The 19,607-nt window shown below is 49.0% G+C and overlaps 1 protein-coding gene across 1 annotated transcript in view; it reads left to right on the top strand.

The window, feature by feature from the left end:
* Window positions 1-224: 224 nt before the first annotated feature.
* Window positions 225-19,607, top strand: part of DTX4 (deltex E3 ubiquitin ligase 4) — a 35,990-nt gene continuing 16,607 nt past the window's right edge. Inside the window, exons 1-5 of the mRNA XM_009440478.5 lie at window positions 225-439; window positions 9,382-10,105; window positions 16,383-16,444; window positions 16,810-16,971; window positions 18,756-18,817. Of these exons, the coding sequence (XP_009438753.2) occupies window positions 229-439; window positions 9,382-10,105; window positions 16,383-16,444; window positions 16,810-16,971; window positions 18,756-18,817 (1,221 nt within the window). The 5' untranslated portion in view covers window positions 225-228. The remainder of the gene's footprint in view (window positions 440-9,381; window positions 10,106-16,382; window positions 16,445-16,809; window positions 16,972-18,755; window positions 18,818-19,607) is intronic.

Below are 19,607 nucleotides of genomic sequence, written 5' to 3' on the forward strand. Positions count from 1 at the left end.
GGCGGCGGCGGCGCGCAGTCCCAGCCAGGCGGCCCCGGTGTCCCGGCCCCGGTGGATGCACGGCTGGGGAGGAGCCCATGGGCCGGAGCTGAGGCTGCCCGGGGCGGCGGGGCGCGGGGCAGGGGGCGCGGTCGAGGCCCGGAGGCGGCGGCGCAGGAGGAAGCGGAGGAGGTCGGGCGCTCGGGCCCCGGGAGGCGGGCCGCGCAGCGCCGCAGCCCCGGGCTCGCCATGCTCCTGGCCTCGGCCGTGGTGGTCTGGGAATGGCTGAACGAGCACGGCCGCTGGCGTCCCTACAGCCCAGCGGTGAGCCACCACATCGAGGCGGTGGTCCGCGCCGGCCCCCGCGCGGGGGGCAGCGTGGTGCTGGGCCAGGTGGACAGCCGTCTCGCGCCCTACATCATCGACCTGCAGTCCATGAACCAGTTCCGCCAAGACACGGGTGAGCCAGCCGCCCCTGACCCCGCCCCGCCTGCTCCCACCTTCCCAACCTGCCAAGGTACCTCCCTCCCTGTGAACCCACCTTGGCCACCTAGTCGGCACTTCTGTGCAGCAGTGTCACCAAGAGGTGGTGGTGGGAGGCGATTCACTCCGCTGGATCCTCGCAGGATCCTCCCTCCCCCTTATACATCCATGCAAATAGTATCAGTGTTGTGGTTTTGCAAACCCAGCTTCAACCTAGTCGGTAACAATCCACTCCCCACCCCTTTCATGCCCCCGCTTTTCAGCAGTTGGTGGCCCTAAGTCTTTCCATGTAGAAATTCTAGGGCCGCCCCAGACTACAGGCAATCCCAGCCCTTCGCAAAGGCTTCCTGCCCTCATCCCGTGGCGGCCGGCACCTTGGCTGACCTGACCCTGTTTTGCTTCAGGCACGCTGGGGCTTGCCACACGTCCCCTCACCCCCGATCTCACTGCCTCTGCGTCTCCTGTGTGGGATGCCTCCCCGCAGCTGGGTCCTGGGTGTGGGAACTGGGGGAGGAAGAAGGGATTCCCCGGAGGTTCTCGCTACAGTCGGGTAAGGGAAGCGCCGGGCTCCCTGGGAGGAGAGACTAGGGCTGGGGTACCCTGGACGCCGCGGCATTGGCGAATGCCTCTGCTACACACTACATGCGCGGAAGCAACAGGCCGGAGCAGATGGAGAGAGGAGGGGGAGGCTCGGGGCTTCGGAATGCATGGCAGGGAAGCCGCTCCCTTTGTCTGCGGAGGAGGAGGACGCAGATTCCTAAGGAGAAACTGTCCCCAGGCTTCCTCTTGAAACCATAGCCTGTAAGGAACCCATGGTCTCCTGGAGCGCCAAACTCCTATCTTTTCATGAGAATCAAGTTGTCACTGTAGCCAGCACAAACCCGCTTCCCAGCTGACCTGCCTTTCCAGGTCAGAGCCAGGAAGGGAGCCTCCAGGATGGGGCCTTGGGGGGTGGGGAGTGGGGGTGCTGCCCAAGGGAGAGCAAAACTGACTCTCTTTGCTTGGTCCTTGCTTAATCGATGACCCGGGAAGAGTTTCTGCCTCCGTCAGTGACAGGTGGGGAGGGGGCCATTGTTTCTGGAATTCTGGCTCGGCTTTCCCAAGAGTGCAACCGAGGAGCCTGGAGAGGCCGGTGTGCTGGGGAGGAAGTAGAGAAGATGACTCGGAAAGGCCCTCCCCAGTGAACAGCTGTTTGAGCAGAGTCTCTCTGCTTCCTTGGAAAGCCCCCACATCCTGTGTGCTAATTAGGATTGTCATGGGAAAGGGGTATCTTTCCACCCTCATGTCCCCATCTTTAGTCATAACTCCCAGCAACCCCTTTGCCAAGGACTCTGCAGACACTGGCTGATTGAGGAGAGCTTTCTGGGGAGAGGATTCTGGAAGTGTTAGAATCTGGAGGGGCTTCATCCCTGTGTGGAGCTGAGGGAAACTGGGAGGAGGAGAGAATAGAGAGGAATGTGGGGAGATTGAGAAAGAGGATTAAGTGTGGCTGAGGGGGAGGGAGAGAATGTCATTGTGCAACTTGGGTAAAGGTTGTGGAGGTGAGGGTGGAGGCATCAGAAGGTGAGGGTGGAGGGGGTGTGTGTAGGGTGGAGGGGGTGTGTGTTGGGCGGAGCTGAGCCACGGAGGTGGGACCAGAGAGAGAGAGACCAGCAGTTAAAGCACCTGACAGGGGATTCCAGTCCTGAAAAAAAAAAAAAAAAAGCAGGTGTTAGCTTTTCTATTTCAGAGTAAATCTCTGCAGCATTTGGAAAACCACCCTTGTGACAGAAACGTCTCAGCCCCTTTCCCACATTTGGAAAGGGCAAAGGTGGAATCTGTGTTTGGGGGTACTTAGGATAGGCAAGGTATCTACAAAGGTTCATGACCCTTTCTACAGAAGCGAAGTTGTAGAGAAAACTGGGTGGAAGGAAAGAAGCTACGTTTCCCAGGTCTGATCACTCTTACCTGAGGACTGCCTGGTGGTGAGCAATTTAGTCAGAGGCTGGTGCTCCCTGGACTTTAAACCTCAGGCAGAGAACTTGCCCTGAATCATTTTAAAGGCTGCCTCAGGGTGTGTTTATCATCAGACTGCTGTGGTTTCATCCGCTCATTGCTAGAGTCAGTCAGCCATCCTGAATACCTCTCTGCTGTGCGCCAGGGCCTGTGCTGGGTGCTGCGGACACTGGGCTGAATTCCCAGAAAAGCTGGGTCTGTCAGGGTGCTTGTCAAAGAAGAATAGAAGAATCTCTGGGTTTCTTAGCTCTGAGCCCCCTCCTCTCCCTTCTCCACCAACACACTCATAGTTCCTCTCAATCTCATTGATGAGGCCATGACAGGGTAGGAACTTTAAACCAGTGGCTCCCAGGCAACCTCAGCCAAGCCCTCCCAATGTTTAATTAAATTACCCACCATCCTTAAGCCATAATTCAAAGCTGGGAACCAGAAACATCCCCATAAACAAAAGAGATCTGGAAGTCCCCTGCCCAGAGGCGATTCCTCTCCTTTTTTGTTGCCTCCTCTGTATGGGGACATTTCCTGACATGAGAGCTTTGTCTTTTTAGAAGTTGCTTGCTCTGCTGCTGAGAGAGTCCTCAGGCTCTCCACTCGCCTGGGCTCCTGACCTCATCCAGCCTGTCTCCAGGGAGATGGCTGGGAGGTCCCAGACACCCGTCTGCCCGCCTCTGTTTGCCCTGGGCCCTTCTCCTTCCCCAGACTGCCTAGAGGTCTGATCTTATTTGCATTCTATGCCAGTCTCCTCTAGGCATTTTGGGCTAGAGAATCTGGAATAAGGGTAGAGATGGGGTGAGATAGATGGGACTGGCTCTTGGCCACTTCCAAAAGCTTCGGTGGGCCCCTCTCCACTTGCCATCATTTACCTTGACTGGGTTGTACTTTTTCTGTTGTAGGGCAGTGACTGAAGAGCTTTACTTCAGCATCACCCTGTACCTTTCAGCATGCCTGACCCTACCAACTCCAGGTTTTCAGTAGCAGAATGAGGAAGATCCAGGCTGAGAGTGGAGACAAACAACTGTGGCTCTCATTCCAGGCTCACTGTTTACTCCGTGACCTTGAGCAAATCTCTAAATGGTCAGGCCTCATTTTTTTTTTTTTTTAGAATGAAGAGCAGCCTTAAGATTTCTTCTTTCCCTCTTTTTCTTTCCTCCCATCATGCAGATCAACAGGTGAATGGGTTGGCCCCTGTGCCAGTGATGATACTGATAAGCACAGGGTAAAGGAGCGTTCTTTCCAGCTCCGAGTTTTCTGTGCAGGTTTTGCCTTCTTTATGTCTTTTAAAGTGGTGAGAAGTGTCAGATGGAGAGAAAGAGCGTGGGCTGAATTAAATGATTTGACAGAAGCTGAGTTTTAGCCCCGCCACAAAACCCTCTACCCTATGTTAGCATAGAAGTGGAGGAGGCAGGCATCATGATGACCACATGATAATTACAATGTGCAGGATGCACCATGTGTCTGCATCATGCCAAGCACCTTGCACACACTATCTTATTTAATCCTCACAACAATCTTATGAAGAACCTATTATTATCCCCATTTTATAAGTAAGGAAACAAATTGAAAGTGATTAAGTTGCTCAAGGGTTTACAGCTAGTCAATGGCAGGGCCGAGATTCTGAATTAGGTGCCCTATGTCCTATTTCTTCATTCAGTAAATAGTTATGGAGCAACTATTTAGCGCAGTCACTGTTCCAGACATGTGAGATATAGCAATAATAGAGCATCCAAATATTTCTTTGTCCTTACGGAAAATTCTGGTGGGCGTGGGGGATGCTGGTAAGAGCGGCCTGGGATTTCTTGGACATAGCGCATGCCCTAACGGCAGTGAGTCACTTACATAGATGTGTGTAACATGCCCCAGAGACCTCAGTGCATGCCTGGAAGGCATGGCCTTCCACTTCCCAGAAGCTGAAAGGTTTTGGGTGCTTTGTAACGCAGGTGGAAAATCTGTAAAAAACTGATTTTCTTTCTCCTTCTTCATCCTTAGTTTATGAACATCCTCAATCCCTATCCTACTGGAGCCCCTTTCCTTGGGTTACTTCACAGATTATCTGGTTTATAATACTGATTCTAGAAAAGTCAAGAACTAGCACATCCAAAATAGGGTGGTCTCTGAAAATAATCAGCGAGTAAAATCCCACCATGTCTATTGTCTCAACACTTTGGTTCTGAGGTCTGCATGCTATCTCTGACTCTCTGTAGCGTTGAATTGAACTCAACAACTTTCCCTCCAAAACCAGCTCTTCCTCTTGACATCCCTCTGACACCATTTTACCACTTTCCCATGGTCCAAACCCAGGATTCTTTGACTCATTCTGTCATTTAGAATCTTATTTGGGCACCTAATAGGTACAGGCACATAGACCCTGTAGCCCAACAGCTGAAATTTGAGTGTACCCATGCACCACTCAAGGTGGCCATTCACATGCAGATTCCCATGCCCAGGTCCTGGAGATGCTGGCCTGTAGGTCTCAAGGGCACTGCTGATTCAATTCATACCCCAGGAGATTCTGACGGAGGCGATCCTCAAAACTCACTTGGAAAGCATTCAGCTACTCATGATCAAGTCTTACCCATTTTTTTCTCTGTAAGGTCTCTCCAGTTTGTCACCTTCTTTTCATTTTCTATGCCAACACCTCTCCACTCACCTGGAACTAATGGACAGAGTGGCTCTGGTCTTGCCCCTCTTTTCTTAACAAACTTCACTGGCTCTTCATTGATTACAAATTAAATCTATCATAGTCTGACATTTCAGACCTTCCATACCCTCTCTGGCTCTAACATATCTTTCCAGGATTGTCTTCTTCTATGCCTTATATTTCCCTCCAATCTGCCAAACAGAGGCTACCTCTATCCTCATGCATTCCTTTAGAGTTCTCTGACACCCTTCACCCCCCCAGCTAGCCTTGAGGTCCCTTCTTCTGAAACACTGTCCTTTGCCATTTTTACCTCTCAAAATTCTTTTTGTTATACGAGTCCATGCCATTTGTTATTCATTTCTTAAAACATTCTCCACACCTTGAAATGCTTTCCAAACCATCATTACTTCATTTATTGAATCAATATTTTGGAGTGCCTAGGACATGCAGGCATAGAGAATACAGCCATGAGCACATACCTTGATGCCCACTCTCATGGTACTCACTCTCTAGTGAAGGGGATAGATATTCATCAAATTAGCCACACAAATACATATGTAACTGCACATTGAGATGAATGCTATTAAAAAATTTTTAAAAGGAACAAGAATTTCACCTGTCCAGGACTGCCCAGGGGGCCTCCTTGAAGAAATAAACTCTTCCTGTGGGAAGAGCTATGGAAAAGATGCCAGAGTTTTGGGGAGGAACCAGCATTGTGAAGAGGCCCAGAATCAGAGAAGCCTGGCAATGAGGAGAGATTGAAGGCCAGTGTAGCTGAAATGTGGGCAGTTAGGCTATGAGGGGGCCATGTATGTTGGTGGGTAGGGGGGATTTAGATTTCAACCTAATGGGAAGTCATGGAAGGGATTTACGCAGGGAAGGGACATGGTCAATTTTCCTGCCAACATGCATTTTGTTGGCATTCTCCTTGTGATACGTTCTGCCTCATAAATAGTCATTCACACACTTGTCTTCTAACCCTGTTTCAGACTGAAAGCTAATTGAGGAATGCTTGAATCTGCATTCCCCATAGCAGTTAATGAGTGCTCAGGGATATGTGATAAATGATTAAATATTAAAGCAGCCAGAAGTCTTCAATCAGTCACAGCAGTTTCTGGAGCCCTTGCAACTGCCAGACACTGCATTAGGCACTAAGAATGCAAAGAGCTCCACAGTGGCATTCCTGCACCCACTTAAGGCAGGATGGTATGAAAAATGTTGCTGAAACATTGGTGCACATCAGCATAGTCAAGCTACACAGCTCAGGCTTCCTGAGGGTGGGGCCTGGGCTGGGAGAACATTTTAAGAAATGGATGGAAAATGGCTTGAGACCTGAATGGTAAGGAGAATTTCAATAGGTAAAAATGGCAAAGGAGGCCATTTCAGTAGAAGGGACCTAGCGAATTGTGGGGAAGGGAGTCAGGGAACTCTGGGGGAATGCATGAGGATAAAAGGGGCCTCTGTCAGGCAGGAATAGAAGAAAACACAGAGACTGAGGAAGACAAACCTAGAAAGGTATATTAAAGATCCATGGCATAGTTTCCAGAAGTTCTGGGACAACTCTCAGGCATCTCCAGGATTGATAACAGTATTGTGTTTTAAAAAAAAAAAAAAAGTCTTTTAGGCAAATCTGTGAGGGGGTTAATTGCACAGTCCCTGCCACCCTGGAGAGAATATAAAATAGTGCCATTTAAACTCTCTAAACTTAATTTCCTCATTTGTGAAAGGTATTTCTAGGATTGCTATGAAATTTACGTGGGATATGTGAGGTGCTTTGTAAGTAATAAAGATTGTGCAAATACCAATTTGAGAGCAGCAGAAGGCAGCCAAATGACTAGGCAGATAGGGGCAGGTCCCCAGTGAAACCCCACTTTCAAGCCAAAAACAGCCTGAAGGCTGAAAGACTGGACTGCTGGTCCAAGATAAAACCCGCAACCCAGAGTGAGAACTTCTGTTCCTGTTTTTGTACCCTTTCCCAATTGATTCTTTCTGAATAATGCCTTTTAACCAATCAAATGTTGCCTTTTCCAGTACTACCTACAGCCTGCCCCTCCCCTATTCTGAGCTTATAAAAGCCCCAGACTCAGCCACATTGCAGGGACTTTCCCACTTTTCGGTAGGGGCACCACCCCTGGGTCCCCTCTCTGCTGAAAGCTGTTTCATCCCTCAATAAAACTCCCCACCTTGCTCACTCTTCGATTGTCAGCATATCCTCATTCTTCTTGGGTGTGGGACAAGAACTTAGGAACTGGTGTGCAGCCAAACTTGGCCCAGGTGGGCAGAGTGGGCGAGTCATCTCTTGCCATCTCCTGCAGCAGGTTGTGTGGCCAAGTGAGGCCCAGGCAGGGTGTTGCCAGCCAGAGGTCCCTGGCTTGAAAAGTGACCGAGAAGAAAATCCTGTGTCAGTTATATAGAAACTTTTTCTCTCTCTCTTTCTTACACCCCCTACCACCCTACACACACACACACAGACACACACACACACACACCCTCACACACCCTGAGCTAAACCTTCTCCATGGTTTCTCCATCCTGCTTAGACATATAATAGAAAATAAATTACAAAAATAATCACCAATTTTCAGTGAGTTCTTGCCATGGTGACAGGTGCTATTTTTGAGTTTTGCATTCATTTCTTCATTTAATCCTCAAATCCACCCTTTGAAGTCACTACCCAGGACCCAAACAGATGAGGAAACTGAGGCTTAATCACACAGCTGGAAGGGACAAAACCACCCCTATTGGCCCCAAAGCCCATACTCTTTGTTCCCCAGCAAGCTGCGCACTTAGGAAGGAAATGGAGGCAAACCAGGGAACTATTGCCTCCCCCTCCCCTGCCCCCACCATCCTGATACCCCCATGTTCCCCAGCAGAGGCCCTGGTGATGAATAGGGGATTGTTCTGCTTCTCCCTTGTGCCTCTGAATGTTGATGTTTTGGGTCATTAAGGAGCTTGGAGATGGGGTGGGGGGCAGGTTATGACCCTGGCAAAGGCCTGAATAGCCATTGTTTCTTTTCTTCCCCCCTTGAATGGGATTCTGTCCCCAGTCTTGGTGTATCCCTCTGGGTTGAAGGAGGGGTGGGTCAGAGGCTGGTGAAGGCAGCCTTTTCTCACCACTTTGATGGATAGAGCTTAAGCTGACAGATGCAGAGATTCCAGCATCCCAGGGGCCCTCCCCGACCTCCCCACCCTGCCCTGAGCTAGACATCTTTAGCCTTAATGTTGATACCATGAAATGAGCCCTGGTTGAGGATGAGTCAGGATTCTGGTTTTGAGTGAGGGAGAAAGAGGCAACAGTTACAGGTTCAGTTCCCTTACAGTCCTGCCAGTTCATATCTGCTGTACCATTACCCTGTAATAACCCTGACCTCTTCCCGGCCCCAAAGTGAGACTCTGAAAATTAAGACAATCCTATCTTTAGGAGGGTTTTAGCTTCTTAAAGAAAGACATCAGATAAATATAAAATTATTCTCATGACCATAGAGAATGTTACTTTTGCTACTGATATAAGATTTAATGTTGGGAAATATGAGAGAGTTCTCCCAACCTGATTTCCCTTCTTCTCATAGTAACACACCATTTTTTTTTTGGACAGCATTCATAAATGTATAGAGATCCAGCTCCCTCACAGCCACTTCTGGGCAGCCTTCCCGCATGGAGGCAGAGTCTTCCCTCAGTCCTCTAGGCTTCCACAGCCCTGTATTCTTTTCCTCATGACTCTTGGCACAAGAGCATTTAGAGGAACAGAGGAGAAGGAATATGATCATTATGAGCACCTACTGTGTGTCAAGGGCTTTACATGCCTTAGCGCATTCATAGGGTTCACATGAAATCCAGAACCTCGCATGTACAAATACATATTTGCTGAATAAATAAGTGAGTCATATTTAGTTTGTGCAAAAACTCTAGGAAGGAGTTATCCTGTTTCCCAGGAGGGAAAGGGAGGCTGAGAGGTTCTATATTAGCTAGTAAATGGAATGAATTTGTCTGCAAACCAAGATGTCCCGACTGCAAACCAGGAGGCAGTCTTTCTGCTACCTTACCTTACACTGCCACCCATATCCTTCATGCTGTAACTCATCTGCTTCTACCCTGGTTGGACTATAGACATCTTAAAGGGAGAAATGAGTTTCATTCAAAGCTGGCACTTCAGGCAGTGTCATGCCCAGTACACAGTAGGACTTGTTTCATGTTTGCCATTATGGCAATGGCATGACTTGTTAATGTCATGCCACTCAGTGTAATTGCATGCTGACTCTGACCTCTCCCCTATCCCACCCTGGCAGGAACTCTCCGCCCAGTTCGCCGCAACTACTACGACCCCTCCTCGGCCCCTGGGAAGGGCGTGGTGTGGGAGTGGGAGAACGACAATGGCTCCTGGACGCCCTACGACATGGAAGTGGGCATCACCATCCAGCATGCCTATGAGAAGCAGCACCCCTGGATCGACCTCACTTCCATTGGCTTTAGCTACGTCATTGACTTCAACACCATGGGCCAGATCAACCGTCAGACCCAGCGCCAACGCCGCGTCCGCCGGCGCCTCGACCTCATCTACCCCATGGTCACAGGGACCTTGCCTAAGGCTCAGTCCTGGCCAGTCAGCCCTGGGCCAGCCACCTCGCCCCCCATGTCCCCCTGCTCCTGTCCCCAGTGTGTCTTGGTGATGAGTGTTAAGGCAGCCGTGGTCAATGGCAGCACTGGGCCCCTACAGCTGCCAGTGACCCGCAAGAACATGCCGCCTCCTGGAGTGGTCAAGCTACCCCCACCGCCAGGCTCTGGGGCCAAGCCACTGGACAGCACAGGCACCATTCAAGGCCCACTGAAGACCACCCCATCGCAGGTGATCCGGAGACAAGCCTCCAGCATGCCCACTGGGACAACCATGGGCTCTCCTGCCAGTCCCCCAGGACCCAACAGCAAGACCGGAAGGGTGGCCCTGGCCACCTTGAATCGTACCAACCTGCAGCGACTGGCCATTGCCCAGTCCCGGGTGCTGATCGCCTCTGGGTAAGTGCTTCCACAGCTGCCTCAGAGCATTTACTCAGGGTAGAGATAGGCTATAGCAGATCTTCTGGATCAGAAGAAGGAGGGGCTGCCAAGACTTAAGCGTCTCATCTTGTGCTGACCCCTGGCTGCAGGTGAAGGTGGTGCACCTGGCTGCAGGTGTGGTGGATAAGGGAGGGTTTGATGCTTGGCCTCTGATCTGGACTCTGGTTGAGACTTTGGCCCTTCCTAGCCATATGATTTAGGACCAGATCCCTAACGTCATGGAGTCCTAACTTTCTCATCTGTAAATGCTGGCAGTAATACACCTGTTAGGGTGGCTGTGAGGCTTAAAGAAGATTGTGGCCAGGCGTGGTGGTTCATACCTGTAATCCCAGCACTTTGGGAGGCTGACGCTGGAGGATCTCTTGAGCCCAGGAGGTCAAGGCTGCAGTGAGATATTATTGTACCACTACACTCCAGCTTGGGTGACAGAATGAGATTGTGCCTACTAAGCAATAATAGGCAACATTAATAACATTAATTGAACTCCCACTATATTGTAGTTTGGGGCTTTATCGTCTCATTTAATCCTTGCAACAACTCTATGAAGTAGGCAAGTAGGCATTATCCCATTTATAGATGAAGACAGTAGATGTTCGCTTGTTCAAGGGTACATAGCTAATCATTGGCAGAGAATGGGATTCAGACTTTAGGACATCTGACACTAGAGCCCAGATTCTGACTCTGCTGTGCTCCTCTTCTACCAAGTACCTACCACAATGCCCAGCATTCAGTAGGTGCAAAATGAGAGTTTCTTTCCCGTAGTCTCTCTGGAAGCCAGAGAGGTGACTCCAAATTGGAATACCGGCCTATTTTTAGTGATGACTTATTATGTGCCAGGCACTTTCCATACATTGTCTCAGTTATTTCTGTGACAACCTGTTGATGCTGTAGGTCCTGTTTGTATTGGTTTTTATGTTCTTGATTTTCCTGATCATAAAATCGAAGTGACCCAGATCCATATGGTGGCTGCAACCTTTGCCTGCCAGCCCCTGGTTTCTTAGCATCTCACAGCCACCCAACTTCCCTTTCTGTCTCCAGAGAGGCCTGGCTCTGCCTGTGGCCCCTGATCCCAGCTGATCAGGATGGTTTTCAATTGCATTGGGTGCCTAAGTCTGAAAGTCCAGGCTGCTCTAAGAAGGTGGTTTTGGTACTCAGCTGGGTCCCTGCACACAGAGGTTTGGCACTGGGAGGAGGAATGAAGGAGGGTACACCACAGAGTGGGAAGAGTGCCGAGTTGGATATCCAGAGGCCCAGCCCCTACTCCTACCTCTGTCACTGGGGTGAGCCACAGAATCTTTGCAAGATCCAGTGGCCTTACCTACTGCATGGAGTTATCGTGAAAACCTCCACTAAGGGAGTTGGCCCCTTGGCAGTGCATTCTCTTACTCTGTGATCTAAGTGTTAAGCACAGACATCCTGCTCAGAATTGATTTCCCAAGGAGAAACAGAGCTCATGTGTTATGCGATAGGGGTTGGAACCCAGGTTTTGGCCTCCTGATCCACTGTTCTTTTGGCTAAAGCCTAGCTCCTCATTGTACACAAAGGCAGTTTATAAAAGGCAAAATGCTGGTGAGATGCATGAGATTTTCATGACTTCCCCTGAGATGGCAGAAGTATTTGGGAGCAGAGAATGGATGGCTAAACCTTGCTGCTGCTTAATTTCTCCCCGATTTCACACAGCACCATCCTGGGGGCCTCTAACAGAGTTCCAGGGTGATTGCTAGCATGGAGGAGGGAGGCTCCTGTGCTGGGTAAGAACCCGTCCTCCAGAAACTAGGACTGTCTGGGCTTGAACCCAAGTGCCTTGCTGTGTCAGTTGGGGCAAGATTTGTATCCTCTGTCTTCAGTTTCCTCATCTGTAAGATGGGATAGTAATAGTAACTTCCTTTTACAGTTGTCTTGAGGTTCAAATGACATACTAAGTGTATAGACTTAGCACAGTGCTTGACACATAATAAGAGTTCAGTCAGTATAGGCTGCTGTCATTGTGATTGCTGTTATTATTGTTAACAGGTGTCCATGTAGTTGAAGTCAAAGCTGAGTAGGGTCTGACATCCCACCTTGTCTCTGGTGCCCTTGACAAATGCCAAGTGACTTCATTGCCATCACTGAGGGAGAGGCACCCAGGTGGCTTTGAATCTCGATGAGGGAGTGGAGTCAGCAGCTTTATCTATCTTCTTTATTTCCTCTGCCCGCTAATAGAATTGGGGCTAGAGAATGGGTGGAGGTCTGAGCAGTACAGTTTCAAAAGGGCTATAGAAACAAGTTTTTTTTTTTCTCTCTCTCTACTCTGTTTTCCTGATGAGGGAGGCCCCTGCCTACTCCTCTCGATCTTCCAGACCTTTGCTTTTCACCTCTTACCACCTCCCTCACCCCCAATCCCATCTTCTCCTCCAGCCTTTCTTGACCATTTAATTAGCGTGTTTATTCCCTTTGTCTGGCATTGCCATCGACCTTCTGTCGTTGCAGGGCCCCTTTCCCCCTCCTCTCTCTGCCCATGACCTCTTCCAGCAACTTTCCCACGGAAAAAGGAAGACCAGGGAGGGCGGGAGGAGTGGGATGAAGAGAAAGGTTTGGGGGCAGGAACAAAAGATCCTGTGAATTATTCAGAGACAGAAGCAGGGGTTTTCTAAAGGGAAGCAAGAAGGGGGCTGTGCAGTGGAGGCAAGCGTCACCCCTCTAGCCCCCTCCTCTAGAGCTGAGGATTCTCTGTCTCCAGCTAGGCCTCAGTTGCCGTAGAGACAAGATCCTTGTCCTGCTGGAGGATTCCTGGACTGGTGCATAACTCCGAGAAAAACACTGCTGCTCGTCATGGTGACTGCAGAGATATACTCCCTCCCTCAAAACTCCTTTCTCTGCCACCTTGCCAGCTCTCTTCTCTTGTCTTAGTTTTATGTTTTAGCGACAGAAACAAAAGACCCTCCATATCAGGGAACAGGCCAACTGAATGGGGGCAGGGGGTGTCTTATGATTGGCCAAGAAGTGGTTAGGACAGACAGTTTTGGCTGATGGAGTTGCCTGAAGGATGTGAGATGCATGCCTGCCATTGGGTTGCAGTTTTCTAGGAGAGCTCAGGCTTTTGAAGCTGGGGCCCCAAAAGGGTGTGACCAGCTGGGACTTCATGGGCTGTTCTCCAAGGTTTAACCAGTAATAGTGGGGGAGGTGAGATCAACCGTCTCAAGTACTGCCCAGCACTCAACTTTATGCTGGATACCCATGACCTCGAGAATCAGAAAATTGGAATATTAGAGCAGAAAACGTCTTTATTCAGCCCAATGCCCCTTTTATACTTGGGAGGTAAAAGCATAAACAGTCACGCAAACTTGCACAGGGCTCAGCTGTTTACAGTTAGTTGACCTAGTTCCTAAATCCTCACAGGGACCCCATGGGGCAGACATTTAGGATGCCCAGTTCACGGCTGTGGTAACTTAGATATGGTCAACAAAACGCAGAGAGGCTGTGCGGCTCTCCCAAAGGCAAAGCAGGTCGGTGCTGAGCGGGGCTAAAACAAAGACTCCCTGACTCCAGTGCAGAGCTCCTTCCATTACACGGTTCTGGATTTCACAAGCAAATATACCCCTTCTCCCCAGACTCCTCCTTCCCAGAGCCCAGTGACAAGCCTACCCGCCATGTCATTCCTCTCCTCAAGTGGCAGGGACATGTATCTCTCCCACCTGTTGAACCCACAGTCTTCTTGTGTGTCCCAGGTCCACATGCGGGCCCTTCCCTCCCTCTCTCCACATCTTGCCCCTGAGTTCTTGAGCTGCCTGAAATGTGTGGTGTTCTGGGGATTGGATTATTTCCTGGTTGGCCAGATTGGGTGTGGAAACCTGCCAGTCCAGTTTATGGGAACAAAGGTGGCTTTTGTCACCCAGATCACAGCTACTTATCAGCTGGAGTGGGGGCTCTGAAGATGGCGAGGGAGAAGGTAGGTGCAGGTCTGGGTTCTGAGTGCTGCCCCCTGCTGGGGAGCTGGGAGCAGGACACAGGAAGCCGGGTCTTTTCCCCAAACCTCTCCAGAAAGGGCTGGGCGAGGAGAATCGGCCATAAGTGGAGGACTCAGGGCTTGGGTGGCCATTTTGTTCTCAGATATTGGTGGGAAGTTGTCAGCCCGTTTCCGTAGCGTCTTCTAACCCAAGACCCTCACAGTTTTACGGATGGGGAAATTGAGGCTCAGAAAAGTTAACTACCTTAGCGAGAAACTCCTGGCAGGGATGGGACTTGAACCTGATTTTCCGGACTGCCCATCCACCATACCATGCCTGGCCCTGGGGAGCAGGTCACAGAGTCCAGAAACAAGTCCATTCTTCTTTTCTTGGCCCAGTGGCCCTTGTTTTGTATTCAGCTTTCTCCTCAATCCTCCCATCCTGGTTTGATTTATCCTGGGGACAGTTTCAGAAGAAAAGCGGCTTTGGGTGGCCTGGTGAGACACAAACATTCCCATTCCCACATCTGTTCTTTCACATCCATCTCCCAGCATTGGTGCACATGTCATCATCCCTGGGAAGGGACAGAGCCCCAGGCAGGCTCAAAGTAGGTTAGAGCTGGGGAAGAACCTCCCTTACAAGGATGAGGGGCAGAGACAGACCCCACTGCTTGGCATGGAGGTCCCGTTGCAGCTTTCCCCATTCCTAGTGGTGGGTTTATTCATTACGCTCTCTGAGTTTCTGGTCTATGTTTGCAGTGTGGGATGTTATAAGGATTATGTAAACACAAGAGCCTGGCATAGTAAATGGGCTGTGGTGCCAGATTTTCTGGCTTAGCTGTGTGATCTTACCAAGTTTCCTTAACCTCTCTGTGCCTCAATATAGTTGTCTCTAAAATGGTGTTAATGACTGCACCTCTTGCATAGGATGTTGGAAGGATCAGACAGGTTTATATGCTGTGAGCAGTTGGAGCCACTGTTGGGAGGAGGTGAGCTCTGTGCATGTTGGTAACTGTAACATGTGAGTGAAGAAGGGCCATGAGCCATGTGTTCACTGCTGACCCCCAGCATCGGGAATAGCAAACAACACAAAGTAGGGCTCAATAAACACTTTTTGGATGGATAAATCAATACATAAATATTCTTTTTTTCCTCCTCTTGCTTTCCCAGCACCATTCTGCCCCCACAGCAGAGCTGTTGGCTTTGCAGGCTGTCTGCCTCCTGGAGTCATCTGTGACCGGGTCCATTAGCCTCTCCAAGCCCAGCTGCAGGAGTGTGGGTGGCAGAGAGGATGGCGCAAGACCCAGACCCATGTGTCCCATATTTTCCAAGTCAGCGCTGTGGGAGGGCCGCGCCTTTCCCAGGCAGCTGTGCCATCTCCTCTCCAGCCTGGCTGGAGTTGCTGGGGAGAAGGACAGAAAGGGGAGGAGGCTTTGCCTAATATTTATGTATGTCTCAGGGAAAAGGAGAAGTGACAGCTGTTCTAGCAGTGGTTCCAAATGTTAGGCTGGGGATTGCTACATCTGCAGCCTCTCAGGAGCTTTGGGAAATGCAGCTTCTCGTGCTCCACAGGTGGATATTCTGGTCTGGATCTGGGACCCTGTCCTTCTAAAAACATCTTAGGTGACTCTTTTGTACACCCTGGTTTGAACTTGCTTCTTTGTTTTTTCATCCTTCAACAAATATCAATTGAATGCCTACTAGTGCCTGGCTCTGAAAAAAACAGACAAAGATATTTTGCCCTTTGTAGAGCCTAGATTCTAGAAGGGGGCATAATAAGCAATAATTTCTTTTAAAGGATCCTGAGTAGAGCAGGAGTCCTGGCGTGGGATGGAGGGGTAGGTAGCAATATTCAATACTATGGTCTCAGGAACCTCACCTGATAGGTAGGATTTAAGCCAGGACTGAAGGAGTTGTAGGAGGAAACTAAGCAGTTGTCTGGTGGAAGGGCATTTTGGGTACAGGGAACAGCATATGCAAAGGCTCTGAGGCAGGAGTGCACCTGGCTCCTTGAGAGCTGAGTGATATGAGAGGAAGCAAGATGAATAAGAGAAGCTGGGTGGCAGTGTTGGCAGATCGTGCTGGGCTCTGTAGGCCTTGCTAGGACTTTAACTTTGACTCTGAGTGAACTGAGGAACATAGTTCTGAGGTTCTGAGTGGTGGCGTGACATGGCCTGACTTAGGTTTTGAAGATGTCACTTCCTGCTGTCTGCTGTGTTAAGCACTTAACTGCATTTTATTAGAATTAAATACTGGTCCATTTTGTTCCACGTGTCAAAATGACATTGTATGTGCTCTTTCCTTTCACAGGGTCCCCACAGTCCCAGTGAAGAACCTAAATGGGTCCAGTCCTGTCAACCCTGCCTTGGCAGGTAAGAGAAACCCCAGGATGCTCTGGGTTAAGGTAGAGAAATCAGAGTGATAAAATAGGTCGTGAGCATTTGTGGAAAAAAAGGAGAGAATCTGGATATTAATGAAAGCAAATGGTGATTTTAGGAATTGCATGGGAAGGGTATGAAGAGTTTGGAAGAGAACTGATTACTAAAAGGAAAGCATGCAATTGAAGATAAGTGAGTGAATGAATAAGTTTCTGGGGAAAGTACAGGGTAGAGAATCCAGGAATTATGAGAACTTTCTGCTGGAAAGGAGGAGAGTAGGTTAATGGGGAAAGAGGAATTTGGGGAATGTTGAGAGCTAAGTCTCCAGTCTTTCCTCACCCATGCCCTGCCCCTTCCAGGAATCACTGGGATCCTCATGAGTGCAGCGGGGCTGCCTGTGTGTCTCACCAGGCCACCAAAGCTGGTCCTACACCCACCCCCCGTCAGCAAGAGTGAAATAAAATCCATCCCAGGGGTTTCCAACACAAGCCGCAAGACCACCAAAAAACAAGCCAAGAAAGGTACCAGCCTCTTGTCTCGTGGGGTACTGAGAGTCAAAGACTTGGCTGTCAGCCCTGAGTCTGCCTCAACCTCCAAGGGTCATAGCCACGGCTTCACCCTCTGTGCCTCAATTTCTGCATCTGTAAGTGGGCCTAACCAGTAAATCTTGACGATTATACCACAGCTGATGTGTATGGATCAGATGGAAACACCTTGAGAAATAAAAATATACAATGCAAAAGTATAGAAACATAAAAATATAAGGCGTGGTACAAAGAAAATATGTTAGAAGAGAAAGATGACTTTGGCATTGGAACCAAAACAGACTGGATTCAAATCGTACCTTTGTTTCTTGCAAGTTGTGTGACCACATGGAGCCCCTATTTTCTCATTTTTATAATGAAGTAAAAATAGTCACAACTGGTATAACTGGTATCCAGCAGGTATATCCTGGAATGCATCCATGACAGTTAGGAAGTAGTCCCTGTCCTGTGTCCCCCTAGAACCTACAGATGCTCTGAAATCCTCCTTTAGGAACCCCCTCCTACCTGCACGCAATCCGGCAAATAAGGGGTCAATATCTGTACCCTCCTAGCACTGCAGGACCCCAGCTTAGCTCTGTGGCTTGTCTTTCTGGTCACTGGCATTAGTTGTTAAATTTGACCATCTCCCTAAGCCCCAATCTTGCAGGCTTGTGAAGTTTAAATTGGATCATGTGTGTGTTGCACTTAGCCCAGGGCCTGGCAAGAAATAGGCTCTTAATTACTAGAGCTTAATTCTTACGAGAGAAGCAGGGCAACTGGAGGAAAGGGCCTGCATCGAAGCTTTTGGCTGTTGCATGATCCACTTCCTCAAACCCTTGTCCTACTTTTCCAGTCCGTCAAGATTTCCCTGCTTAAATGAGCTCAATTGCCTTGCTCATAGTGTTATCGGAAATAACAGCATTTTACACTTTCCCACTCTTCCTGTTATTATTAATAGTGCATATCGGGCCCTTATCTGGCAGAGAGCTAAAGGGCAGTACATCCATTTGCTCATTCAATTGTCAAAGCAACCCTTTGAGGTAGTGCTATTGCTCATCCCCATTTCATAGGTGAGAAAACAGAAGCTTAGAGAAATTAAGGGAGTGGCCCAAGGTAGCACTGATCATTTTTCAGGTTATATCATCCCATCCTCTACCTTCAGGTTGGGCTACCTTTTAAGAGTCCAGTCCCCCGAAAAAAATCCCTAAATCATTGCAGCCCATCAGGATGCTTCCCAGAGGATCACCCTTCCCCTGCTGCAGGACTGTGCTGGCTGGCAGTGACAGTGCCATCCACAGCCAGGAAAGATTGTTCTGGAGTCGTGGGTCATAACTTCCTTGTTTCCCATAAAAATAATCACACTTTGACACCACATTATAAATTGAGACTACACTTAGCAAATTGTAAAATGAAGGTGGTAAGACTGCCTAACATCTATTTAATGTGTAAGAGTTTGCAAAGTGCTGTTATCAAATCATTTGATTATAAGGAAGAGAAACCCACTCAACTCTTCTCAATTAAAAAAGTGGTTTGTTGAAAATAGGCAGAGAGATGTCAGAAAAGGGACTGCAAGAAATAAAGCCTTCTCGTCAAACCATCTCACTAGCTTTTCCACAATCCATACTCTCTTCCATGTTCTTAACTTAAATTGCAGAAGGAATTCCTCCCCTTTTTGCTTTTAACTTGCCTGATAACTTCCCCCTCTACCATGTCTAGCACGACAAGGCTGTTTGATCTCTTACCTCTGCCTTGGTGGCCCACTGAACCTCCTGTCTCTGCAGGTAAAACCCCAGAGGAAGTGCTAAAAAAATATCTACAGAAAGTCCGGCACCCACCAGATGAGGTGAGTTCAGGGTTAGAAGAGCGGGATTCACCTCTCCATCACCCACAAGCATTTCCTCTTATGTTGTTGGTTTCTACAGGATATGGCGGGGGCTGCATTCCAAGCTCTCATGGATACAGAACTGGTCAGAACTGACACTGAGGGTTCAAGGTCCATGGTCCAGAGCTGCAGCTGCACCTCAATCTCTCCCGCCTCCCCCTTCAGCATAGTGCTGGTTGTTTTTAAGCTACCTTAACATGACAGTCTCAATTTAAGAAAAACAGTGTGATAAGCCACAAGAACTCACCTTAAAATGGGTTTGATACAGAACAGTGGTTCTCAACCAGAGACAATTTGGCCCCTGAGGGAACATTTGGCCATGTCTGGAGACATTTTTGGTCGTCATTATTCTCAGGACCTTGTGAGTAGAGCAGAGGCCGGGGATGGTGCTAACCACCCTACAATGCCCAGGACAGTCCTCACAGCAAAGAATTGTCCTCCCCAAAATGTAAATAGTTCTGAGGTTTAGAAACCCTGTTGGACATTTATTTAAATAGCCGTCCCTCTGGTACAGTTAAAATACAATTCCTTTACATTCCTTAAAAATTCACCTTAAGTAAAGCTCCTCAGTGGGCTTGTTGACAGTATTCGTTTCCTCCATAAGCCGTTGAAGGACAAAACAGAAGGACAGTGCATTGTTATAGCCCTCACGATTATGATAATTTAGATGATGAGCCCAAGTTAATCAGTACCAGGAATTATTTCAGGACGTTGTTGTGTAAAGACAAAACGATATTTAGATTCCAGAAAG

This window comes from Pan troglodytes, chromosome 9, assembly GCF_028858775.2.
Source record: "Pan troglodytes isolate AG18354 chromosome 9, NHGRI_mPanTro3-v2.0_pri, whole genome shotgun sequence".
NCBI classification, from domain to species: Eukaryota; Metazoa; Chordata; class Mammalia; order Primates; family Hominidae; genus Pan; species Pan troglodytes.